The sequence below is a fragment of the Oryzias latipes genome, chromosome 21, assembly GCF_002234675.1.
Source record: "Oryzias latipes chromosome 21, ASM223467v1".
Taxonomy (NCBI): domain Eukaryota; kingdom Metazoa; phylum Chordata; class Actinopteri; order Beloniformes; family Adrianichthyidae; genus Oryzias; species Oryzias latipes.
Genome location: NC_019879.2, coordinates 2,622,178 through 2,633,186, shown reverse-complemented (window position 1 = coordinate 2,633,186; position 11,009 = coordinate 2,622,178). Strand labels below are relative to the sequence as shown.

The 11,009-nt window shown below is 41.4% G+C and overlaps 1 protein-coding gene across 1 annotated transcript; it reads right to left on the bottom strand.

Annotated features, from left to right (window-relative positions):
* Positions 1–2,357: 2,357 nt before the first annotated feature.
* Positions 2,358–8,963, bottom strand: 3bhsd (3beta-hydroxysteroid dehydrogenase). Its single transcript, NM_001137565.1, is given in 3 exon segments — positions 2,358–3,358; positions 7,590–7,754; positions 8,644–8,963. Coding segments are annotated over 3 exon segments (1,125 nt in total). The 5' UTR covers positions 8,795–8,963; the 3' UTR covers positions 2,358–2,549.
* Between the last annotated feature and the right edge of the window lie 2,046 nt (positions 8,964–11,009).

Sequence of the window (11,009 nt, the reverse complement as noted above, 5' to 3'; positions counted from 1 at the left end):
AAAGCATCGATGCACACCACCGGTTTTAGGCAAAGACTTCTGGAAAATTTCCAGGGTACTTGATTTTGGAATTGTAGATGTGGACATTCAGACAAAACGCCCTAAGCAGGGCACTAAGTAATGAGGAGTGTGGTAATTTGGACACAGCAATTGTTTAGTCTCAATGATGCCTGAAAAGTAAAGACAACGCATGGCATGAAGATGGCAGAACTCCACCAGACCATAAGGGGTTGATGGAGTCTTCTTTTAACAACGACAAACTCTCTAATGCTACAGACAAAGCGGGCCCTTCACCTGTGTTCAAGAGTGAGCTATACGCAGGTTCTTGACTGTGCATTCAGCTCATGGTGTTCACACAGGGAAAACAGGGAGGGGCTTCTTCTTTTTCCTTTTACTTGTGTTTACCATCTGCCGTCTACAGTTGGAAGCAGTGACGTGCAGTCAGATGAGGCAAGTGAGGCTCGGTCTCACCTGTTATTGTGATAAAATAGAAACATGTACATTAAGAAAATATTATTGTCAGTTGAGTCGACAGGTTTTGCACATTTTCTAAGGTTAACATCGCTAAATTTGAGTGTTGCGCGATCACATAGGGAGTGGAAACTCCAGAGCTTCGTCGCACGTTTGACTGTATGGTCCAGTTTTACCAGACGTGCCGTCAGAGCGCTGCCGGTGACACGAGCCTTGCCAGCAGGGGGCAGACCTGAGCTGACAGCTGCTTTGTAGCTACACTGGTGGAGTAGAAACAGAACAGACTAAGGAAGTCTTTCTTCATTGACAGGAAGAGAATCATTACACTAAAGGAAAATAAGGAAGACTTTTCCAACAGATCATAGAGCTTTTTGTAGAGAAGGATCGGCGCATGGACCCAAAAAGTAAGGCCAAACATGGTTTTCAATTTTTTGTTTTTTAAAAATAACACGGGAGTAAGTGGAAAAAAATGTAAGTATTTGAAAACTACATTTTAGGCCTAACAGAATGATTTTTATGATCAGTTTCACCGAAAACATTTGATAACATTAAAGCTCCAGAACCTGAAGTTGGAAAAATACCAGAAGTAGTTACTGAGCATTTAAAATGAAATGTTTGCTGAACACATCTGTTCTTTAATTTGTTCTTTATTCTACTTTAATTTGTTTACAGTACATATAAATAATTTTATACACAAGAAGAGTGTTCTAAAAGAAATAATCTCCATAGGACAAATATCTTCTTGTGTGTACCTTCTATGCTGTTACCTGCTGTTGAATGAACGGTGAAATATTCAGTTCTTGCAATTGTAAATCCCACTCCAGAGGAGTCGGTGCCTCACCTGCCATCAACCTCACCGCACGTCACTGGTTGCAAGAGGCTTGTTGTGAAATATTGAAGCGGTGAAAGTCTTTCTCCAGGCTTTTTTTCTCTTTCACAGCTTTATTTCCATAAATGAAAAACTTGGTCATAGAATTCCCGCAGCAACCCACAATTATTCATTTCTCCTTCATGATCAATTTTCAAAAGTCTGGCAAGCCCATAAATACAAAAGGACGCCATCCATACATCAATGTAACTAATCACTGCCAAATCCAAGCCTCTGGTTGGTCAAGGATGGGCCAGATTTAACCTGCAATGCGTGTTCAATGGCCACTTGTTTTGCACAGAGAGCCCGAAAATGGTTGTAGAAACTAGCACCCTTGTGCTATCTTGTGGGGTCCAGGTGACCCCACAAGATAGCACAAGGGTTAAGGTTATGTGAAGGCCAGAGTTTTGAACACGGAAGCACAAAACGTGCGTTTACATAGACTATCCATTGGTGGTGGCCGCTTGAACACATGTTGCTGAGGGAGGTGTGAAGGTAGCGAAAAATATAAAGGTCAGAACAAACAAAGTCTAAACCAAAGCAAAACCTTTAACTGTTTCCTACAGCTATTTTATACAAAAAAGATAAAATAGAACATTTTCACAAAGACCGCAGCTGGAAGCAGAAATCTGGTTATGAGTCAGGCAGATCTTCAGGTTTTTAAGGTTTAGTCCACTTAACTACGATTAAGAGAACTCCAGGAATTTGTAATGGTAGTTGATGCTCAAGTCTTGGATTAGTTTTTTTTCCTTTTTGTTAAAAAAAAATAGTAATTTTTAGAAAAATAAGAAAAACCTGGTTTCAGGGATTATCCTGCCCTTCTGTAGGTAAGTGTGTTATCCTGCAGAGACCTGCTGTCCTGAACAGAACGAGGAAGCAGATCCAACGCTAAGCTGAGGATTCCTCTTTAGAATATTACATCTAAGGTTTTATCTCACATTTTTGAACTGTGAGGATCTTTTCTTTGTTCACATACTTAAATATAAGAATCAATAAACCAGACCAAAGTGACAAATAAAGTTTCCATACCTTTTATTAGCATTCAAAACAGTCCAAGTCAGTGTAATATGAACCCGCTCTATAGAGCTCTTTGAAAGCCGTCCCCATTGGGATCCCCAATCTGACATCAACTTACTAAAACCAGTTACGCATGGAGTCAAATCTACCGAATCGACAGGTTTCGTTGCTTCTTTTTGTCAGTGACTTGACCCTAATTGGACTGGAGAGTTTCTCTCTGTTGGGGCAACTGTGAGGCAAGCCAGTCGAGAGTGCGTCTGCGCGCCTCTTCCCAGCTGTATTTGGGGAAATAACCCAGATCCCTTTTGGCTTTCTGGTAGGAAAAGGTGAACGTCGTGTTCAGCAGCGTGAGGAGCTGCCGATTCATCGGCGGAACAATGCGTATGAACGGCCGCAGCAGCATGCACAGCGCCTCCAGAAAGAAGATGACTATGTAGAAGATGCGCAGAGGCATCTGGAGCTTGTCTTGGACGCTGAAGCCCAAAGGAGACATCATGCAATAGTTAAAGTCAGCATAGCTTAAATGGGGCGTGTCATCGGTGATGAAGTAAAACTTTCCTCCAACTGTGTCTCTTTTCTGGGGTTCTTTTAAGCTTCGCGCTGCCTGCAGGTGAGCAAAGGCCACGTTTCCCACATAGACGGGGTTGACCAGGGCCTCTCGTGCAGAAAGACGATTCAGGACGTTCCCCTTTCGAATCCCGTCAGTCATGTGACCAAGCAGGAAGCGACAGCCTTCTCCGAAGATGTACGCGGGCCTCAGGGAGCATGTGGCCAGTCGGCCTCCGTTTTGGAGCAGCTGACCGTTGGCCTGCAGGGTTCTGTCTTCGGCCTCCTTTTTGGTCTTGCTGTAGCTTAACGTGAGACGGCTGTCATAAACTGTGTCCTCAGTGCCGTTGACCATGGGGTCTCCTCTGGGGTTTGGTCCCACCACCTCAATAGTGCTGGTGTAAATGAAAGACATGACGTTCTCGTGGAGGCACGCCTCCAGAAGCAGCTGCGTTCCTGCAGAACAGGGACAGACAGAAGTTAGACCTTCAGGATCTTGTTTAACCCTGAAAACAAGACAACTATCACATGATAGGCTAAAAAGAGGCGTTGTTTGTTTGTCTGCTTTTAACATTTTAAATGAATAAGTCTATACCGTTTTTGGAGCATGCTTCATGTTTATCATTAACTTAGGAAAAAAAAGTGCATGCTCTGACCCTCTTCTTAAATTTTCCCAAACAATTCAAAGTTTTTATTAAAATTAATCTCAGCCAATTTACCAATAAGGGGACACGGAAGAGACGTTGAAAATTCCTCAAGAGTTTGCATCGTAAAAGAAGAAAGAAACAATATTCACGTAGTGTTTTTTAAACTAACTGAAGCAAAGGTCTGAGCATGAACTCGGTCAGTTGTAACTGCATAAATAATGAAATCCTTACTACAAGATACTGTTATTTTATTTGGGCTCGGTTAATAAATTACTCTGCACAAACCAACAACGGCTGATGGTGTCCAAATCCACGAGCACATGAACATTTAAGACACTCATAATAAAACACTTTTGTTACTTTTTCAACCCAATTCTCTGGTTATACATGTTGGGGTATATTAAGTTATATTTTGGAGCACCACTCACTTTTGGGTTACAGTGGTTTCAATTGAACTAAATGTATGTGTTTTTTTCCTGAGTTTTCTTTTTTTCTTTTCTTTTTTTCCAGAGTTAAATAACCTAGCATAACGTTGGTCCCTATATAAAAAAAAAAATCCCAATTGGGTTATTTTTAGTGTGCAGGTCACAGCATTTGTTTTTTTAAATTTACAATAAAAGCATGAGAAAAAGGATCAAACTGTGATTTTCCTCTTTTGGTGCTAGCGTTGAGTTCAGCCACAGATTCATGTCTCAGTCACAAAGCCTCATCTGGAAAACCTGCTGTTCATAAAAAAGAAAGTGAGAGTGCAGCCAATAAAAGAGGTGATCATCAGTGCTGCTTCTGCACACCAACCTAGATTAGGACATTATGTTTAATTCCCCACCATTGTCCCCGACTGTTGTTCACACTTCAGCTAAACCAAAGCAGAAGGCGAAAACGTTTCGGTGGACCAATTATCCCAACAAGATCTGCCGGTTCTGGTGCCAGGCCTGTCCAAACAATTGGGTTAAAACACAACAGCAGGGGGGGTTTCCAGAAAGCAGGTCATGCTAGCTCCCACGGTAAGTTTGAAGCTAAAGTAGTGTACAACTACCGCTTTCTGTTCCAGAAATGGAGGTATGTTTCAGGGTAGGTCAAGTTGCCATAGCAACTCATGCTCTGAACATAACCTGGTCTGGAGCAGGTTTAGTTGAAGGTTAGTTTGTTTTCAGAGAGGGGAAGCAGCATGGCATGTCCATTTGAAGATGATTTAGTGGATGAAAAAGCTCAGATAATACTTTTCTATATAATCAATTTTATATATTATAATAATAATTTTTCCACCATGATAAGACCACATATGGATGTTGGAAAAATAAACTTTTTACTTTGATCTAACTTAATTATTTCCTTAAGTTAAGATAAATCATTTTTTAGTTAAGTCAGCTTAAAAATGACACGTAGTTATCAGACAGTTATTTTACTTTCATTTAAATTAATTCAACTAAGTAGGTGTAACTTTGGTGCTGCTGTTTGATTGGCACCGCGAGGAATTGTGGGATATCATTCCCTTTGCCTGTCTGGACGGATTTGGGTTTAAGTGTGGGTTTTTGACCAAATGTGTTTAGTTGTTAAGCTGTTTTACTGTGTTATTTTTTATTGTGCTAGTTATTTGTCCTGTGATGTTTAATTCTTTCTGCACCATGAGTGAGAGGGAGGGAGATGATGTTGAGTTTATGTACCACCCCTACGGAGGAATATCATAGTGTCAAATAGAGGTAAGATTGGGCCTAAAAAAATCCAGCCTGTCCTGACACAGGCCCGCGGGCATTAAAGCTGAACACGGCCAGAACCCGACTAATTAACTTGATTTGCAGGCCTGAGCTGGAAGCAAACTTGAAATTTCAATTTATCCCATAGTAACATTTCTTAAGGTTAAAATAATCTACATATTTTAATGATCATGATAAATGCATTTGCACAACAAAATAACGCTGGAACACAGAATAAGAGGCCAGACAAAGAGAGTGAAAGAGAGATCTTGATGCACACTCGCTTCATTACGCGGAGAAATACTGCAGCTGTGGCGGTGCGTGTTTGCCTTTTCAGTTCCCCCGTCTTAAGTTTATCCTTGACTTCTTGCTGCTCCATATCAGGGATACCTAAACAAAATAGATGCGGGCTTGCGGAGGGAAGATGACATTCACCACACGTGCACAGCGCGTGCCCTGGCTCTGCGTCTGCGCTTGTTTAGTAGTAGTTCTACAGCAATGAATGAGCTTACAGCGCCTTCTCTGTTTTAGCCAAATTGTTTATTTATATCAAGTATTCCTTAGTTTAGTATCCACGCATCGTTTTAGACTACATTTTTATAAACATAGTGTAACGACCCAGAGTTTGGACAGAGCGGCGCCCCCCTCTTTCTGCCAGTTGCTGGACCGCAGTGTATGTCAATCAACGGTGGGCTGGTGACTGGTGGGAGGGGGCGGGGTCTACCTGTGTGTGTGTGTGTGTGTGTGTGTGTGTGCGTTCGGTGAACGTTCTCCCTCTGAGTAAGAAGCTGGCTGTGCCTTTCGGTTCGTGCGGTAACCGTTCTGACATACAGGATTAATAAAGAGCTGTTTGACAACCGCCCGCCTAAGGAACTTCTTTGCAGCCATTACAATATATTTATTAAAAAAGTCAGCGAGAGAGAAGCCCGGCCCGACCCGACCCGGACGTAATGATTGTCATTTAGTGATCTTAAGCCCGAGTCAGAATCCGACCCGAATTTAGGGTCGGATTCTGACTCGGGCTCGGGCTTAAGATCCTACCTCTAGTGTCAAATTCAGAGAAATGGTATGTTATCATTTTTCATGCCATATTCTTTCATTCATTTTATTGTTTTAAAAATTAGAATATCTACAGGCTCAAACTTAGACAAATGAAAGTTCAAGAAGTACAATAAATAAAGATGGAAAAACATTTAATTGAATTGGAGTAATATTACATTTAGTTAGATAAATAGGTACATTTGAGTTGTAAAAAAATATTGAGTTGGATAGACGTAAGAAAATAGGTTGAATAAATTTAACCCAATTACTTGTTACCAATGGAAGTAATTCATTTAAGTTGGATAATTTATATATATATATGCGTCAAAATGAAAATAGAATAGAAAAATAGAAATTCGTGCGTTTACTTTGTCCGTTTTTTTTCTTCAAGCAGAAACTTTTTTTTGTCTGATGATGCAGCCGTGTTACTTTTTTGATGGACGTATAATCTTCATACGCCGTCATTAAAACCTCAGACTCCGTCTCACTGAAGTATAGCGCTCTCTTTTTTTCTCCACGCGTTTCCATGGTGACTCCGGAAATCGGCGATCCATTGAGAATGTCTTTATGTACCTGCCGTGCACGTGCATTAACCCAGGGTTACCAAGTGGAGCGTAATTACGCCAACTCATATCCGGTCTTTTGGAACCGACATACCCAGAGTAAGCAAGTTCAGGCGGATTTCAGCCAGAGTTCAGGCTTAAAGTCAGGGTAGTTTCAACATGCTACTCCTAACTTTGGGAGTGGGGTCATCTGGACCCCACAAGATAGCACAAGGGCGAAGTAGTCTGATACTCTTCACTCTGGAACAGCAGCTTGCTTCAGGATTTCTTGAGTAACTAACATAAACGAAAACTCTTTTGAATCTTTTAAAATTATTTTTTATACATATTGTTTTTTGTCATAATATTGGTATATTATTATTATTACTAGGGCTTCAGGATATGAAGAAAACTCGCGATATTATATGTTATATATTCAATATGTTCTATTAAAGGAAGCGAAAATCTTACATAAAAGGGCTCCATCCGATTGGTCAAATGCATAAATGGATTTATTTTATTCTTTAAATACTTCAAGCTGCCATAAGATTGTTTTAGCACATTTAAAGTAACCATTTATTGCTAGTTTTTGCAGTCTTTTGCGATATGCGTATTACACAGCTTGATTTCGCGATAACGATAAATTGGCGATATGTTGTGGGGCCTAATTATTACTATAACACTGTTTAGATATATGTGTCTTTACTTTATGTTTGTGTGAAGCGGCGTGCTGTGAAGACAGGAAGTGGCCTCGCAGCTGCACCTTTCACGTTGACTCCGTAGATCTCGCTGTACTCCACCGACTCCAGCACATCAATCATGGAGGCGGTGTGGAAGACGTTTGTTGCACCTCGACAGGCTTTCCTCACAAAGTCCGAGTCTCTGATGTCTCCTTCAAAGGCGCTGAGTTTCGTCCCGCCCCTGCAGTCTGACACAGGGAATCATGGGAAAAGTTCACAATTTGATCACAAACGAGGAAGCAGATGTGCCGCTGTGGCGTTGGCAAAAGTGTTTTTCCTCATTTCAATCATTTATGGGGATTATGTCATATTAAGAAACAGTTAATGTGCCACAAGAACAGGTCAAAATCCTGGACGTATATACGTGAAATGGATCACATTCCTTTGTAATTAAAGATGTCAGCTGGCTCGTGCACGGCTCTTCTTCATGTGAGTCTTCCTCAAATCAAAACATTTCTGGCAACGATGAGAAAAGTCCTTTCATGCAAAAGTTGGAAGCGCAGCGTTTTGTTGCTCCTAATCTGAACCCGTTGAGGATTAACGATGTGTTCAGGAGACGGCATGCTGCCTTCAGGGTGAGTGCGCTTTCATCGTGCATGCTGGCCGTGCCGATAACCCAGACGCTCTCATGCCTCTTTAGCCAGGAAATTTGCCATCCAGGAATTCCAAGCTGAGAGTTCAGACTGAGAGCTGTGGATCCATAACTCATCCTCAGAAGGCTGGTTGTCTTTCCGGTGAATTTCTAAAGCAGTCGTTGATCATCTGAAGATGATTCAAAGCTGCTTTTGTTTGCTCTGCCTTTATTTTGCTACCAGAAGAGGATTTTTATGGCAGTTTGTGTGATATTTCCCCTATTGTTTGTTCTGTAACAAACTGCTATTTTTAGTCACATTTTATAGATAATTCAGACTTATTTTGTTTGTTAATTCCCTGTCAAAACAATAGAGAACTCTCTATGAAAAAAGAATTGGAGCCACAAAAAACCTGCAAACTGTGACTAAAGCTGTTTGCGGCTTGTTGACTTTGTGATGCAGCAGGTTGAATGAGTGAGTGTTGGTGTGAATGAATGAAAGTTACCCTCCAGACTCTGCAGAACTTGCTGTGGGACGTGTTTGTCCAGCAGTCGGATCTCGGCCGTCTCCTCTTCCTCCAGCAGCAGCCTCACCAGCCTCTTTCCCAGGAATCCACAGGCGCCCGTCACCACGCACACATCACCTCTCAGAGACATCGCTCGCACTTTCGATCAAAGCAAAGCAAGGAAGACTTTCTTTTTTGCCTTGGAAGGAACGGAGACAGGAGGAGTGAAATGAGGTCTTGTTATCTGTCGGTGGGAGAGCAGCAGCACCTTCTGGCCTCTCAGCCTCAGCTGCTCTGCTTTTTGTAAGCTCCAGAAAAGTAACTAGAAAAAACAAAAACGTATTATTTGCTCCAAGGCGGTGTGGGAAAAAAGGGGATGGGCTCTGCTACTTCAGGATGGAATGCGATGCTTTCTGCTTAAAAAAACAAAAAAAACAAAAACGCTGGCACTGGAGAGACTTATTAAAAGTACTCCCTATCAAGAGCAGAGGAGTTGTATAAATGCTCTGTGCAGAAGATGAGATTAAATACTCCAACTTTGTACCAATGTAGCATGAAGCCTTACTCAACAAGCATGGCTGTGGAAAGTTTTTCTCTACATTTTTAGAGCATTTTGACATGGTTTTATGGTTGTCAATTCATCGTTCCAATTTCCATTTTTTTGTGAAACCTCCGAGGACGGAGCGGTCCTAAAGCGCTTTTCCCTCTGTCACCTTTTCCTCTCAGCAATATTTAACCTCGAAGGCCTCCGCTGTTCCGAATCTCTCCTGCGGAAAAGGTCAGCTGGATTGGCTCGGGCTGACGCTCGGCCTCGCAGCAGGAGGATTCCTGCAGCACAAAGCTGCTGAAACTCACACGGACGCCTCCGAAAGCGGTTTCCTTCTTTAGGAGGATGTTTCGGAGAAAAGCGCTGCCTCCTTTCCACCCTCCCAATTTTTATGGCTTTGTTTGGAACATCAGAGCAGAATAATTTAGAGATCCTTGAAGAGGAAACCTGAGCGGATTAAAGGCGGGCTCCTCTGCAGGCCTTGTTCCTCCGACTGCTGTGAGGGGGAACAAGGCCACACAAGCCAAACCAAATAAAAGTCCACTTCTCAAGGTAACATCTGTCAGAAAGATGGTCAGCTGTGTTTGCTCTCGTGTGGAGACTGATGAGTCACTTTTCTCAGAACGTTTGACTTTTTATGAACCTGATTTAGAATTTTTCTGTTTGAAAATAAACTGAAGCAATGAGCCTTTTCTTCTTTCTTTCATCAGAAATGGACATTCCGCCTTTGGGACGTCCATTAAACTGGATTGAACAGATAAAGTTAGTCAAACGTCTGTTCTAAGCCTCCGACACAAGGATCCTGACTACCAGCACGGCTCTGGTCTCCGCCTGTAGTGCTGCGTGTATCAGGACCATCTGCAGTTGAAGGACGCAGTTTCAAGGCTGCTTTAGCACTAAGAGTCAAAGATAAAAACAAACCTTTCCAGACCTGTGGTTGTAGGGACCATCAAACGTTACAAGTCACATACGAGGAAACAACACACAAAATAATAATAAACCACCCAGGTCACTTTCTGTTCCCTGAATTTGAGTTTTCACCTTCAGTCAAACACAAAACTAACCGTTTCAGATTTTCATTGATCCCAGCTGTGGTCACCCTGCTGAACAAGAACTGGTTAGTTCTTTTTGCAGAAGAAAATCTTTGTGGAGCAGTTGTCCTTCAGATAGAAATGACCAAATCGGCGTTCTTCTTACTTGTTTTAAGGAACACAATTCTATTTAATGTAATTTTATTTGTATGGGGCATCTAAAAAATTTACAACTTGCCCAAAATCGAGCTGCCAGGGTGGCTCTTGGTTGCTCTCCATGTGAATGAGATGCACACCACTTTGGGTTGGTTGAGGGTAAAAGACAAAGTACAACTCAGTCTTCTATGCTCAATGCAGAACGCCATTTTAAAAATATTTAGTAAATAAAGTCATACACAGTGGGTACTGTCATCAACATCAATCTCGTAGGGTCAGCTCAGGTAATGCAGGAAAACAGCTGAACTTTAGGAGATCATAAATAAACAATCCATCATTTAGAAAAAAATCAGCACAATGTTTTTTACCTATTTCTTCAGACTAAAAGCGTTAAATATATTGATGCTTTACATTTAATATTATTTATTGTTTGAATTATTTCTTTCAGCATGAAATGGTTCAGTTGGTCGAAATGTTTCTAGTTTAAATAGGGACTGACAGATTTTTTTTTATTTCAGGCACTTTAGGCTTCTTTTCTGTTTTAGACTCTAACAGGGTTTCTGTGGCTAAATAAAGGTAATATTTGTTGAAAGTGGATTTATATTGATTTTGTGAATGTTAGAAGATACAAT